Here is a 16,005-nt window from a genome sequence, read left to right as displayed (position 1 = left end):
ACAGGATTCTCATAAATTCAGAACGACTTCCAAATTTCTTGACTAGGAGATCAAAGAGGCGAGCATTTGCTTCATGCCATCTGTGGAGCTGCTCAACAGGGCAACGCAGTCTGGGGAGGGGGGAGGAGAAGGGAAAAAAGAAAGTCTTGGAGATTATGCCCTCAAAAACAAGCTCAAATGCCACCCTCACATTAAAAAGCACTGGTTGGCAGTAACAATTAATTTCTTAACTGAAACCCGCCCAACTGTGTCCAAGTGTTTTAATTTGCCTATTGCTACAATATGCAAGGGAGCTGGCAGTAATGGATTTGCAATTAAAACTAAAACTGGCAAAGAAATCGCAAAGCTGGCAAAAGAGCTAATCTGCAAGCCATGATCACAAGATTACAAAGTGTTTATGCACATGCTAATTACCGGAGTACATCGCTGAGAATGACTTGTAGGAGAGAACACTGGCTTTGCGTGATCTAAATCCCTGGATCCGCACAGCCAGCCCAGCCGGCATCCTGCCTACTTCCCACAGCTCCCGCAAGCTGGGGAATTCGGGGGGATCGCCGCGGTCCCTGCGTGGAAGCAGGGAGAGGGACAAGGGACGGGCAGGCTGGGTCCCCCCAGTGCCATCCCGCATCGCAGCTGGGGAAGGACGGCAATTGCTTCTCAAGCAGGTCAAGGCCAGTGGTCACTGGGAGCCGTGTCCTCAACTGGAATATGGACCCATCGGTGCGAAATGAAAATCACCCTGAATAAACTAGCACCCAGTTATTCACCCTATTTGCTTTCATCCTGCTATCTCTTGGCTCTAAAAATAGTTATTCCAGCAGGTCCCTGGAGATCAGCGGGTTGCACAGCACATGGCCCTGCACTGCTACCACCGAGGACAAACACGCACCTACTGCCACAAGCACAAAACCTTTACAAATTACCTGCAAAGGACAGCATGGGAAGGGAAAAAGACTTAAAAGTGACCAAAGATCCATGCAAATAGCTTAAAACAGAAAGTGACAGTGGTCAGGGGCACCATGAAGAGCAATTTTGAACCACAGGAGAGAATTTCAAGGAGAAAACAGAGTGGAAGAGTAGTCCCAGAATAAAAGGCTGCTGGGAAAACTGAGATTCTTTAATATATAGGATTAAGGATTGCCAGTATCCTCAGGGAGGAAATGCAAATGGGGTTCAGACCATTTTTTCCATAAAAATTAGGAAGGAGAAGGAATAGACTTTGAAGTTCAACATGTTAGTAAATGAAAGCAACAGCAAAGGAGACACAAAGAGAAAGCAAGCCCTGGACGCCTAGAATTATGTCTTAAACACTTGGTACTGAAAGACAGAACCTGAGGTGATGAGGAGACTTCCCTTCATGCCACGCACAGATCCCAGAAAATCTCTAGATTAGAAACTGCCTGAGAAAAAAGTATTGCACAACAAAGGTAGGATGGAGTACAGCATTCAAATGGGATTCTTCGTGCCTTATTCAGCCAGCCCAGGATGATGAGGCTGTGAGGAGCACATCAATGAAGACCTGCTGCACATGCCAGGCTGCTCTCGGATGCGTAGAACAGCGAAAGGATTTCTGGACAGTGCTCTTTGCTCTACGAAATGGTGGCTGGAGTTGGCGCGGCAGGAGGTAACAGCTAATGGACTTCTACGGAGATGTCAGAAATCCAGCGGGCACCTCTACAGTGATTTGCAGGCTCAGCTGCATTGACGGGGGCTGATCATTCCTGACACACTCATGAAAGCCGGACAGTTAGTCCAGGCTGCAGGGAGGTGGTGAAGAACCAGAAGGACATTGTAAGGATGCACAGCAGTAGTCACTGCTGGGTCTGGCAGAGGTATGGATGGTCTCTGTGGTGACTTCTTGGAGGTATCAACGGCCTTGCTCAGTTCTCGTAGCTGGCTGAGATGGGCAATTTGTATTTGGCTGATGGTCATTCCAACCTGTGTACTTGGGTAAGGCAATTACAGCGTGAGTTCAACCCATCGTTACTGCTGGCTGTGGAATGCCATGTGTCAGGAAATGGCACCCGACCATCACCAATGCAGATAAGCGCTACGGAGTTAATTAGCACTATGGAAGGGGTGGTTCAAGGAAGAATTGCTTCAAAACTTGGCTTGGAGATTAATTTATCCATCCCTACCTGTAACACACTGTCAAGCAGTTAATGGTACGTTCAGCTACTGGGGTAACTGAGTGAAGTGCAGGAGGAGATGATACACCATGATAAAGAGGAGATGATATAATGTTGGGTCCTTCAGACTAAGAACTCTACAGCTGCTCCTTGCTCCAAGTGAGACGTGTAGACTGTAAGAGTTTAAAGAATATAACACAGCCACAAAGTCTTTCGTTAGGGTTTTTTTTTTGTTAAATACATTTGGGAGGAATTTTTCTTTACATCCAGAGATTCGGTTGGCTTCTCTGTACTTGTTACCCAGCATCTAAGCCACGCTCCGCTGCTGGGGTCTGCCATTCTGCCTTTCGCAAGGAAAGCCCCAGATACAACTGTTGCCTATTTAAAGTCATCTACAAACCAGTTTAATAAAAGCTGACTGCATCTGCTTCCATGTTATTAGTTCTGCCCCAAAACTCTGTTCCTGGCAACACAATGTTCCACGCTAATGAGCCAAATCTTCCCCTCCCATGGCAGTACTCCTAAACCTCCACACCATTCAGTTCACAAAGTTACCACCCTGTTTTTCCCTCGGGGGAGGGAAGGATTGCAGCTGCAGAGGGGGTTCTTCAAATAATATGAAGGCCAAAGATCTGTGGGAAAATCTGCTCTCAGACAAATAGCACTTGGGGGCATCTGCAGAGAGAACCAGCCCCTCTTTACTTCTGTCTGGGTCCCACGTCCTTCTGGCAGCGGAGTTTTTTATGAACCAGGCTGCCATTAATCCCCTGCCAGTTCCTACACCCTACCATCCTCTGTGGGTAGACAGCACAGAGTGGGAGATAATGCTGCAGGGAAGTGGTATTTACTTCAGCTGGATTTTGTGGCTTCATGGGAGAGCTTCTACTCAGGGCAGTTATTTCTCACCCGCTCCTGCTGCAAGAAGGAGATTTGGTGTAGACTAGGACAACTTTTCTCAGCCCCTTTTCCAGTGAATCTTCACCCATTCTTGCCACTTTTCTCCTTGCAGCACCGAGCGCCAGATAAACAGCGAGTCGAGGTTATCGCTCTGTAGTGATGCTGCTCAGATTAAAGAGAAATCAGATAACTCTCATTACCTAACTGAAACTCGCTGCTAGACTTTTATAGAGAAATGATAACGTCTGAGAGCTGGAGGACTCTGCTGCCCTGGCAGACACCCTGCAGCACCCGGGCTGAGCTGGGGGGGCTGCACCCTGGCTCTCCTGCCTGGTTGCTCCCGTGCCCGGGATGCGGAGATGATGCCCGGGACGCGGAGATGCCCAGGATGCAAGACAGAGCCCCAGACACCATGAACACGTGTGGTTTTGGCCTCTGCACGCTCACACCTGGAGCCTCCAGTAAGGAAAATTTAGGCTTAGAAGTTGACGCGGGCACGATTGATGGCTTTAATATTTTACAAATGGATGCGCTAGCAAAACGGCCGTCTCTACCCCATCGTGCTGAGTTTCCTCCTGTTTCTGAAAGTTGGACTGAACTCATCTGTCCGCCTCCTCTAATGCTGTTATAAACCTTTCTGCACCACATGCGACAGCAGCATCTCCCTGGAAAAGATTTCATTCGCTTCTGACTTTGCCTCAAGCCATTAACTGACAAACTGGCAGCTAACTACTGTTAACAAATGATTTCCTAGAGATTACTGTTTAAGTAAAAAAGGTTCCAAGATAAATAGACTCATTCTTCATGACAAGGAATTTGAATTATGCATCCAGGGGTTTGGTACGTGTGTCCAAAAACTATGCTGTGCAATCCTGGAGGTTGTTCTCATCAGCATATTACAAGCAGGTAAAAAAGAAATGACATTGTGTCCTCGGTTTAATAGCGCAGATATGTGCAGGAAATGTATTTGAAACAACGTGTTGGACCATCCAATCATCGTTCGCATACAACTAATGCCACTCTATGAAATTACCGTTTCGGCTGAAAAAGTGATTTGTTTTTAAAGCCAGAAAAGACGCCAATCGCCTTGAAGGAGTTGTGGTTTTAGGGCCACCTGCAACTTGCTAAAAGATTATGAAATTGCAATTTGTTTAGTATCTTGAAGTAAATGGTCTAATAAGCAGCACAGCTTACTTTTTTTGGCTAGTCCTTCTCTGATCGTTTCTGAAACATCCCCTCTCGCAGCAGCCTGTGTTGGATTTTACAGATTTTTTTTCAGTATGGATGTGGCTTTCCCTGCAGTGCTCTCCAAACGTAGCTTACACACGAAACGATAAAGCTTCAAAATGCTCCTGGGGGAAACTGAGTCACGGAAAAACAAGCTCCTGGGGGACTGGGAGCAGAAGCTGGGATAAAACCGCGCTTCCTCCACCGCAGCCCTGCACGGCAGTTACAAGACTATCCGGTTCCTCTGCTATAAAACTTGGTAACATGCCTCACTTCTTACCTGATTTTGAGAACATCCTGTGTTAACACATAAACAACTGGTGCTACTAATGTCTGTTTATTTGGCTATTTACATGCGTCTGACACGGCACCTGGTGCTCTCCGGTAAGAGGATCGCTCGGCTCCGTATCAAACGAACTCCCAGGGCGCAGGCAGGAGAGAGGCAGCTCCCACCCACGGCAAACAGCATCGCACCCGCCCGGGAGTCAGCCATTTACCACTGCACTGCTTCTAGAAGAAAATTTGGATGAAGAGTGATGCTTTTGGATATGGGAGCTGACCTTTCAGGGGTTCACTGCAGCCTGCCTCATCCCTTGGTAGGCGTTTATATGCTGATCCACATACTAGATCAGTACAAATAGTATATTATAATTTTAAAATATTTTATTTTGCAAAGTTTAAATATATGCATGTATTTATATGCTATTTCCAGTACATGCCAATAACCAAGCAACTGGCGCTGACATTTAGGTAATTTTCTGTCCTCTTGAGTGACGAAATTAAATTTTCTCTACAACTCTTGTATTCAAGTGCTGTCAGAAGTCCCAGCCAGCACGCGTTTAGTGTTTTTACCTGAATTCTGCTTCTAGCAGGAAAAGCAGATTTCACCAGAATAGTAAAAAACTTACATTGCCAGATATAACCTGGTTTCAGCCATCAAATTAATTATGGAAAACACAAAAGGGCTTAGGCACGATGTTAACTTCAAGCCAGAAGCATTAAAAACTTTTTAGCTTTTTCTGAACACCACTATCTATTGCATTATACAGAACACATATGCCAACATGAGCCAAAACGTCTTTCCACTTAGTTGGAAATACATCCTTAAATCACTGCCAACTGCATGTAGAAATAAATGCATTTACTCTATAAGGTTTAAATAAAATTATTGCCTTGTCAAGGTGTTCCCAAGTCCCCAGTCCAGCTGTTTTAGGGAGCTAAATCAGCAACAGCAAACACATTTCTGTGATGTCATTTTACAGTACTTGATTCTTCGAAGTTGCTAACAGCCTGCAAGAATTCAACTCATTGATCAAAAAACTTGAGAGCATGTTTCCATTGGAAAAGGACTGCAGACCTGGACAAGGGACAAGAGCTGCCCTTGAGTTAAAACAACATGGGGAAATGACTGTAAGTCTCACAGTGAATCACTGAGTTGCATTACTTGAAGAGTTTGTGTCCTGCCCCATTACAACCACAGCTACATCTGATTTGAATGAAACTTCAGACTTAATGATTTTCATGCCAGCTATTTAAGGAGCAATGTAATTTTCTTCAACACTCTATTAGTTCATTTGCTACCTCCAAAGGTTTTGCTCCAATTCCAAAAGCAAACTTATTTTGAGGAAAGAGACTGTTTCCAAAAGGCTTTAGAGGGGCCACAGGCTTAAAACCCTGGACCGGCTTGAACCGCAGCCTTCAGACACCCTCATGTTGGAGGGTGTACATCTCCAGCATCCCCATCTCTACTTAGAAAAATGCAAACAAGAGATCAGCACTGAAGATTCAAACGTTTTGCAGAAAGCTATCCCTATAGTAATGATTTCAAACAAATAACAAGCTAAAACCGAAACAAAACAGCGATAAAATTAAATCTGATGAGCTCTTCAAAAAGATCTCGAGTGATATCAATTGGCAGGACTCTGTTGTCTATCCCAGAGCTATGGCAGTTTATCCCAGCCAGGGCTTTGCTGCAAACACACCAAAGCCAGGAGGCTGCATCCTTTCATATTTCAAAACAAAAGCCAAGTTCTGATTGCTGGGACAAGGAAGAAATTTTTTGTTGTGGATACATTACTGTGTAATTACTGCAGATTTCATTTACTTTCTTTTGAATACTACAGCAGATACAAAGGCTGGGTAGATGTGGCAGCTCCTCGTGTTATCATCTAGTGCTCTAGGTCTACATTTTGACAGTTAGCCCTCCAAAATATCAGGGATGTGTGTGTCTATTGAAGGAAAAAGAAAATATTTCCATTGATAGGAGACAGGGAAATACAACCGATACTGTCAACCACCGTCAAACTGATAGCAAGGAAAGAGTTTCATGTAAAATTAAAAAAAGAAAACAACAAAATCATTTATCCATTTTCTCAATAAAAGCAGGGTTAGAAACATGGGGATAAGATCAGAGAGGAACACCACTGGGTAAGGGACTATTCATGGGACCAGAACGTGGAAAATTCCATAAAGCACAAATGTTGCTAAGAATATTCGAAAGTCAAAGCTTTCTGTGGGTGTGCATGCATAGAGATGTCAACACAACTATTTCATGATCACCGAAATTGCTACTAGCCTGCATCCTCTCTGAATGGCTATTTTTAGGACCCAGCCTTTCATGTGGTATAATGATGTGGATTTTACAAGAGCATTTATAATGTGTTTCATATGGTGTACAGTCCTGGAGAAATTGCTTTGTATCAGAGAAAGTTAAACAAAAAGGTTTGGGTGGGTTTTTTTAAAAAACTTTATTTCTTATTTTATATTATTGCTTCTGTTTTGGATTTAGGGTTCATGCGCATATTTTCATTTATCCTATTTGACAGCATTGCCTGTCCCAAAGGGACGCTCAGCACAGCACGATGTGATCCCACAAAACGTCACCTGGATTTCTGAATCCGCGCATCCCTTTGGACGGTCGGATTTCAAAGCTGGCAATGCCACACGGCTGTAAGTTATAGCAGGAAGCCAAAGCTCAAAGGCCAGATTTCGACCTCGGGTATGCTGGTGTCAGGGGTTGTGCACTGTCTCCCGCGTTAGAATCGGCTTTTCTTCTTTTAGGGCAAAGTCATACAAAGCGAGGTTTGTAGAAGACGACAACTCCTCCTCGCTATCTCCACTCCCGCGCCAGTAATTCCAGGGCAGCGGCACGTAACGAGAATCAATTCGTCAGCCTCTCCATGCTAAGAACAACACATTTTCATGTGGTAGATCTTAAGATGGTTTATTTCCTAAACATGAAAGCAATCTCTGCAGTGCCATCTCCTCAGTATTAGAATAAAAATTCCACATTTCTGATCCTTTCTGAGCATTTTGCTGGGAAGAATATCTCCCCAGCACTTCTTCCACAAGTGTGTTTGTAATTGCATCCCCCTCGTGCTGAGTCAAGCATACTTTACGATCTTGGGCTTTCACATTTTGCTTTTGTGTAAGTCCCATCAGAGGAGAACCTCTGTTTACGCTCGTGTATGCTATTCCTCAGAGCAAACCACAGGAGAAAACAAATTTAACATATAGCATACAAGTTCAATCACTAAAAAAAAAGTCCTTTTTTGGTCAGTCCATGATTACCGCGTAGCTCTTCAAGGCAGACATATACTTTGTATATTATAGCTCCAGATTCTCAATAGAACAAAGGAGATACTGTTGAGATGTTTTTTTGCCTATCATTTAATCAAATGTAAAGTTGTTATAACCGGAGGGGAAAAGTGCTCTAGATTCTAGTATCCAGCTTTACTTTGGTTTCAAAAACTTACCACAGCATTGTTGAGTTTATTGTTTTGTTTAACAAAATACTAATTTTGGGACCCCGTGAAACACAATGAAGCAGATTCTTTTCATTGCAGCTGAGCTGCGTTTAGCACAGAAGCGGCGGACGGGAGAGGAGCAGTGGTTTAAAGCCACTTTGGTGACCTCTTGCCCAGCACCTCCAGCCAGCAGGATGCTCTGGATGGGTACCACTAAGTCTACCAGGTTTTGCTAACCCTCCTCATCCTCATTATTGACCAACTGTCCCACATTCTCCGTGAAACCACTTCACAGAGGCAGTGGTGGTGGAATAGTCCTTCGTAACTTCGGGAATGGTCATAAACTATAAAGACTCAAAGGCAAAAAAGATCAGTGAAGGCGCCACAGGACAGAGCAGCGATAAGTTGCTCCCGTAAGGAGGTGAAGGTGAGAGCTCTTCGCCCAAGACCATTGGGAGGTGACCAAGAAAAAGATCCTGCTGTAATCAAGACTCAGAGGCGCATGATGTTGCAACCCCTTCCTTTAAGACATGAGGTAGGTGGGTTTGTGAGCCAGCACCATGTGCTGAACTGGCAGTCCCAAGGCAAGAATGAAGACCTCGGCTGACATTCACCGAGGGTTTGTACGGACTGTGCAGGTTTCCAGGACATCTCATCATTCACGCCATGAAACACTCGCCCTGCCTGGGGGCTGGAGGGAGCCATGCCCTCCTGGACAGACCGCTGGACAAGCCAGCGGACAGAACAGGCGTTCGGTCTTTACTGATTCAGCTGGATTAAAACTGGAAACTAGGAAACGAACAGCTCTGTATCCTGTTACCAACCCCCTGAGTCACCCGTCCTCCTGCCGAACCTTTGTTTCATCCTCCAGACACAGAGACTAATGAGCAAGTATCATGTTATAGCCTATTTTTTAAAGAGATATTTGGAAGAATAGCACATGAAAGAGCCTGTGGGGGGAGGACTCCCACGTCCCAGCTTGGCACCAGCCCGGGATTTGGTCAGGCTGAGAAGTTTTCCTGCTGCAGTGGCTCTGCAAAGAGTTCAGGAAGCAACTCGCACCTATTCTCCTATTTCTGTGCCCTCCACCCACCATCGGTAAATGATGAGGTAAGAGCATGTATACATCAGGCTGAGAGAGATGCTGACGTAAACCATCTCCTGGCACCAAGAGCAGTGAGCTGGAGCGGCAAAGGCATGGGAAACCAAGGAAATGAGCAGCAAACGAAAGGAGAGGCGTTACACGATGGCTGCAGACAGCCCAAAGCCTCGGAGGGGTGGGATGGAGACAAGCTCCAAGAGGACAGTGCGCGGGATGTCTGGCACCCAGTCCTTCTTCAAATCAATGCAACAGATGGAAGAAGACAATCCTTGAGGATTTCTGGAGGAATTTGTGACTCACACACGGTGCAGATTTTAGTAACTGAATGGCAGCACGTGCTCGACTGTTGGTTCACCCAAACCTGCCCTGTCCAGCACAGCCTCCCCATGAGCATACACGATGCTCACAGACACATGGGTCCTTCCTTCACCTTCTCTACGGTGAATTAGCGAGGGGGCTCAAAGGCCAACCTGTATGAAACAAAGACTAAATTCGGTCTTGCTGAATCACTCATGGCCAAAGGGCAGACCAAGAACTGCAGGTGTCAAATTAATGGCAAGCTCTAGATGTTTCCTCTAAACTGTTGATGTTTCTCAGCACTCGACTGTGCTCTACCAATAACCATCATGTCCTGTACACACAGACACACAGAGTCCAGACCAGACTGCAATCTCAGGTGTGCAGCTCACACCACCCGTATCCTGAAAACCTGCTTCACTTGCAGATCACACTACAGATAGAGAGGGATTCAGCCTGTGATTAGGATCTGGCCCTTCACAGATGATCTATGAGAGCAGTCGAGAGAGTCATCCCTACAGAGTCGGCAACATCTGTTTAGTCACAGGAACACACGCGTGGTTACTTGAACGGGTACCTCGGAACAGCAAATGCCAGCACACCCGACTGTACGGATTTGTCAGAGTTTCCACCCTAACGCAGGAATTTAATGGTGCCTGTAGACTTATGGCAGGAGAGAGACTGCAAGCTGCGAGACAACACGTGAGCACGTTGCAGAGCTCCTTGCTGCCCTCCCGCCGCTCCCCCCTTCTCTCCGTTAAAGCTTTGGATACCAGACCAGCTCTGTTCTTTCATCTTGGACATGCCGTGCACCGCTAGCACCCAAATCACTTTGTTCTTCACAGTTAAAGTTTCAAAAATATTCATCATTAACATGGATGAGCTTTGGGAGCTTGGGTTGATGTTAGGTCTTTGCTTTTCTCTCCAAATTCTCAACTGGTTGAGCTAGTAACATTTCACAAACGGCAACAGTTGGAAGCTTGCAGAATCGGTGCCTTTACCATACATATCTCATAGCAGCTCCCCACTGACAAAGCATCCTGTGCCTGGGAAGCCAGTTCCAGGGTAGCCTGCGAAGGAATCCCAGTGGGAGAGCAGATATTGTTGAACTGTCTGAATCACGTGCACGCTTATTCACATGCACGGATTTACATAAAACTTGCTTTTGTTTCCCTGTGACATTTTTCTTTCTCATTTTTTCATTCCAAACAATTTTAAAAATAAGGTTATATTAGACCACACACAGACAGTACTGTATCATGTCACTGCTTCTTAAGCAGAACTCTCTAATTTATTTCAAAGGGAAGTTCTGCTTCAAAATTGAGGGTGTGATATGAACTCAGAAATTAACACAAGAATTTTCCTTGGGGGGGAACCAAGGCTGAATCAGACATGCAATAAATGACCTCGGAAGCCCTGCGCCTTGGTACATCCACCTATCCAACATTATGCTTTAATACAAAAAATTATTTTCACCATTATCCTATTTCAAGCCAGGTAGAAGAGCTGAAAGAAGTGGATTCGCTCTGGTCAGGAGGGAACAAATTACTCATCTGTCTGTCTGCCAGGACGTCCATCAGCAGCCACTGCACTCCTAATGCTTTCTGCCAGGAATATAACAATTTCGGGGGACACCGTCCCGTCCCAGCAAGGTCCCGTAGCACAAGCCCTGCAGCCAGGGAACCTGGCTGGGATGCTGCCGGCGACGTTGCCCTCCCGCAGCAGCAGGCACCGCTGGGAACGCGCGGCACCGCTGTTTGCTTGCAGCTGCCCTCCCTCCACGCGCAACATCTGGAGAGGGATGCAGCAGCCCTCTCGCAGCGACAAATCGCCATCACGTAGTGGCTCCAGGGAGTTTTTGCCGCCGGTTTCAACAGGATCAGAACTCGACGCAGGAAAAAAGCAATACTGAACTATCGCCACGACAGTGCAAGCTAGGACAGAAAGACCTCTACAGAGAAGCAGCTGAGCTGCAGATTTCCTTCCGCCAACTGCTGCGGGGGCAACAGCCTCCTCCCGCAAAAGGATGGAGCAGCTTTGGGGGAAGGGGGCTGCAGCAGAAGTACCCGTGTCCCAGGGCTCAGCTGCTCCTGCTTGAGCTTCTGTCTGGCAAAGGGCAGCAGGAGACTTTCGGCTCCATGCTTTTCGACCTCATGTTAAGACATTTGGGACTTGTGGCCCCAGGCCAGCAGTAACTGCACTTTCATCTTGCCCTGCCCAAGGGGACGTTTCAAACCCACTGAACAGCAACCGAGCTCCAGGAGCCCGGCGGACCACAGGGAGAGGCTCTGCATTTGGGCATTACATCCTAGGCCTGCCATCTCATTTGGGGACTTGAAATGTGCAGAGCTCGGGAAGGTACCAGCACCCTTCTGCTCCTATGTGAGCTCTGGTTAGACAACTTAGTAATTAAGAAAATGAGGTAGTGTCTGTTTTCCAAAGAAATAGAGGCTCCTGGACCTCTGTTCCTCACACAGACAGAAAGTCCAGTGCCTCAGCTTGATATATAGAACATTTTCGTTCTGCCTTCACGCACCTCACACGCTCACTACACGCAACAGAGGTGCGCAGAAGGTGTGAAGAGCTCCCGCGGGAGCTCTCCCACCGACTGGAGTGGGGAGAGCTTGTGCCCTACATACGGGACAACGTGGCTCATTCCCCTATTTTATAAACCTATTTACAAAAGGAACTTATAAGTGCTCCTTCTACCATGTAACTACCACATGGTACAAGATATAACAATGTTCAGAAAACCCCCTCGGGTCTAAACTCAATTATACAACTGTAGCAAGAAAAATATTTTAATCTGATCAAAGTGTTAACATGTTTGACCACGTCTGACCTCTAATGTTTGTAACCACCTAAAAGGCTGATGTTCTTACTAAGGATGTACCTTAATTTGATTTAAAGTCATTTGTACTATTTAAAAAAGGATATAGTTTTATGATTTTACATTTCATTTAGAAAAACAGTTCCTCAACTTGTTAATATTATTTGGAAGTTTCTTGCAGATTTTTAACCGGCATATCCTATACATTTCACTCTGGGAAAAGCTGGCCTTTGCCAGAGTGGGGAGAGTCAAAGCGGAGTTATGAACCACCACACACGCGACACCTGAGAGCCGGGTGAGAAACGGTTCTCCCGGGGCCTTGCAGAATTTCAAGATTTCAGATGCACGGCTCTTAACACACTCGACCGAGAGCGTGCCCTCCCCAGCCCGGCCAGCCGGCGGGGGGGGTTCACATCACGCTCCCAAAACAGGGGACACCCGGGCTCAGCCGGCTGCCTCGTCCCCAGCTCCAGGAGCATCTTCACTCACCCGCACGCCCCGGGCTACCCCTCAGTCCTTTCTCTCTTGGATAGCTCTACTGCCAGTCCAGGCTACTCGTGCACACTCAAACCAGCATCGCTCCAGCCGAATGACCCTAAAACGGCGTTTGCCACCCGCAGCAAAGGTGGGCCACTGAGCTGAGCGCCCAGGACCTGCCCGCTGCAGGCTCTCGCCGCATCCTGCTGCTCACTGGGGACGTCGGCTGGGCTTGGCGTTGCTGCTCGTGTCAGGTACCCAAACACGTTCAGTGCATCACTCCGGAGCAACGTCAGAGCATGTAAATAACACAAGTGGGTGCGTTTTGGTAAAAAACAGAGAGGATTTTGGCTGGGGAGATGCGGGGAGCCTAGCAGGATGCTGGGGTGAGCTGCGGCGCAACAGTTAGCGGGCTACAACCACCTTGAGGGAAACAAAGCAAAAGTGATGCTGCTGAGAAAATAAGAAAGAAAAAAGGAAAGCAGCATGTCGCTAATGCCGGTAGCGACACACCCACCCGGGCAGGCGCTCCGGGCTGGCTCCAGCACCGCTTGCAGCACCCTGCTGGGGTTCGGAGGGAGCCCACAGAAAAAAAAAAAAAAAGGGGTTTTACGGTGCGTCGCAGGGCGGGGGTTCAACCCGCAGCCTCGGTGCCGGCCGCCCTTCGTCTTTCAGAGAGCTGTATTATGTTTTTCAATCAGGTAAATGTAAAGCCCTGACAGTTTGCCAAAGTACTCCGGGGTTAATTTTGTTAATCTTTATTTTTTGAAGGTTCTGAAATTAATCCTAACTGCAAACAACCATTTCCAGGAAGTCTCATTAGCCAAAATACAGTCTCCACTATCAAGTGTACGCATGACTGTGATACGTAATCCCATTCACTCACACAACACTCCTCCCCGACTCTACTTGTGCTAAAGTGTTAATTAAATACACTTTTATGGATGGTTAAGTATCTGCAATCTTCGGTCACAGATTTGACCTCCTCAATTATTGGAAGCAGCCACCAGATTATAGCCTACACTTTATATAATACACACAGTAGCAATAAATCTGTACGAGAGCAATACATAATTTACTATGATAACCTCTGCACAGTCAATATAAATACAAGACAAAATTGCTCAGAAGGAGATATTGGAATAGCTGTTGTACCAAGTCAAAAAACCAAGTCAAGGAAGAAATCTTTCTGTCTCTGTTAGGTAACTGATTTTTAGCTGAAAACATCAAACCAGCTTTTTAAGTCACACAACATAAACCACCGCAGGATCCGAACAGGCCTAAGTAAAGCTGTCTGCTGAGGCAGTGGATGATTTCTGTGGCTCTCAAGGGGACGGGATCTTTCCTCCTCTGCTACTCAGTTTTCTCCCCTTCGAGTTCTGCACAGTCTATTTACTCCTGTCTGTTGCTCCAACAGCAACCTCTTAGGTTTTTACGACATTATCAAGGGGAAAGGCGATTCACAAACCACAATCTACTTTTTAGCTTAATTGCTGATAAATAGGCTATTGTACTCTGTTGCCCATCTAGTAAGGGTTAAGATTAAAGCAAATATTCTGCTACAGCAAATAGCTGCTGGGCTAACGTAACTCTGAATTTACCCCTATTCTATACCAGGGAGCAAACTAAACGCGTTTAAATAAGACAAGTTTAACATTATTGTTTAAAATCTATCAAGGAGAGAGCAGCTTAGTATTTTAGAGGGGTGAGGAGGACACCTGGTACCTGGAGGAAGGAACACGAGAAGCAACAGAAGAAATGCTTATGTGGATTACAATAATGTATATTGGCCCTGCCTTGCAAACACATCTTTTCTTGCTGTAAACTGCAGGAAGACTTCAAAATTTAAGGACGGCTCCTCAATATCTGCACACCGACTTCAGCAAAATTATGACGGTCTGCAGCTGGGGAAGTCAGCTCCCCCAGGAAGGGCTGTGCTGGGGTACGGGCAGGCTCACGGAGGGACCCGTCTCCTTCTGCCGCCCAGGCCAGCAGGGTCGGGCGGGAGGACATGGCAGTGATTCCAGAGAACAGTATTTCACCACATTTTGAGTTTCATATGCCACAATCCATCCATTTTTCATAACGCCAGCTTAACATCCTACCCCTCTAGTGAACAAATGACTGAAATTGAGGAGGCCATTGTATATTCTGTCGAACCTTATCCCTTTACAGGTTAAAAACTAAACCTGAAGTAAACCCAATGATGTTCTGTTCTCATTTACTGACTGTAAATGCAGAATAACATCTGAAATGAATGTAGCAATGCTGGCTCCCCAGAAGTGACGCGAGCACCGACTATCTGCTGCAATGTCGCGACATTATTTTCTGAAGTTGTGATAGAGATGGTGATGGGAAAAGACAGCTTTTGTAGAGAAGCCTTTAGTTAATTATTCAGATAGCAAAACTTATAAACATTAGAATATACAGAATTACTAAAGCAGATTTGACCCGAGAGGGAAAACTTTACAGGCAGAAGACAGGAATAGTCCTCTGGCAGCATTAAGCCTTCTCCTAAACACCTCTATTGCCATTTTAGAAGCACGAGATCCATCATCTACAACAGAGCCCTAACCAAAGGCAGGCCAAAGCCTGGCCATTTTACAAGAGGATACATCGAACTGAAGTTAAGCTGCGGGACGTATCCCTGAACACAAACACCAGAAGCTGCTCACCTCCACAGCCTGTGACCCAGAAAAACAAAGGGCCATTCTTACATTAGATATTAGGATTGTTTGCTGGAAAAGTAAAGGCGAACCTAGAGGACGGGGAGATTGGAGAAGAAGCTCCTCCGGCAAACTCGGAGCTAAGCAGGCGCTTGCTGCCGAGCATCTCTGCCCCTTCCCACTCCTTCTCCTTTCGGCTTGGACAGAGCAGTGCCCGGGCACTTTAGAAACCGGGCTGCAATTTGTCAGGAAAAAAGAAAAACACGTGTAGGTGCCTGCACAATAACTGCAACATAACTGCGAGAGGCCACGAAACTTCTCCATAAGGAGAGGATGAACTCACCAGAGGTGACATAGATCCATTTGGCAGATAAGGGTCTGAGAGCATTAGGAAAGGGTAGCCAGAATACGCGGATCCTTTATACATCCCTGGGTCCTGATGCTTCATACCTGCTAAAATTAAAGTTCCCCATCAAGATTCTCCTCACGCCAGATGATTCCTCTGCCTGTCAGGGCCCCCCCCCCGAAGAAGTGACAGCGCATTTGGGGAGTCTTTTTTGCCCTGTACCCCTCGGAGAGGGTGTTGGGGGGGTGCCAGGGTCCCCCGGGGGGGGGGGGGGGGGCGCGGCGGGCC

The 16,005-nt window shown here is 46.5% G+C and overlaps 1 protein-coding gene across 1 annotated transcript in view; it reads right to left on the bottom strand.

Annotated features, from left to right (window-relative positions):
* The window catches only part of TCF7 (transcription factor 7 (T-cell specific, HMG-box)), a 66,235-nt gene that overhangs the window by 50,009 nt on the left and 221 nt on the right, over positions 1–16,005 (bottom strand). Inside the window, exon 2 of the mRNA XM_010579192.1 lies at positions 15,715–15,824. Coding sequence (XP_010577494.1) covers positions 15,715–15,824 — 110 coding nt within the window. The remainder of the gene's footprint in view (positions 1–15,714; positions 15,825–16,005) is intronic.

This window comes from Haliaeetus leucocephalus, unplaced genomic scaffold, assembly GCF_000737465.1.
Source record: "Haliaeetus leucocephalus isolate CR32 unplaced genomic scaffold, Haliaeetus_leucocephalus-4.0 Scaffold656, whole genome shotgun sequence".
Lineage (NCBI taxonomy): Eukaryota > Metazoa > Chordata > Aves > Accipitriformes > Accipitridae > Haliaeetus > Haliaeetus leucocephalus.
Note: the sequence above shows the minus strand (reverse complement) of the source record. Positions and strands in the feature narration are given on the sequence as shown.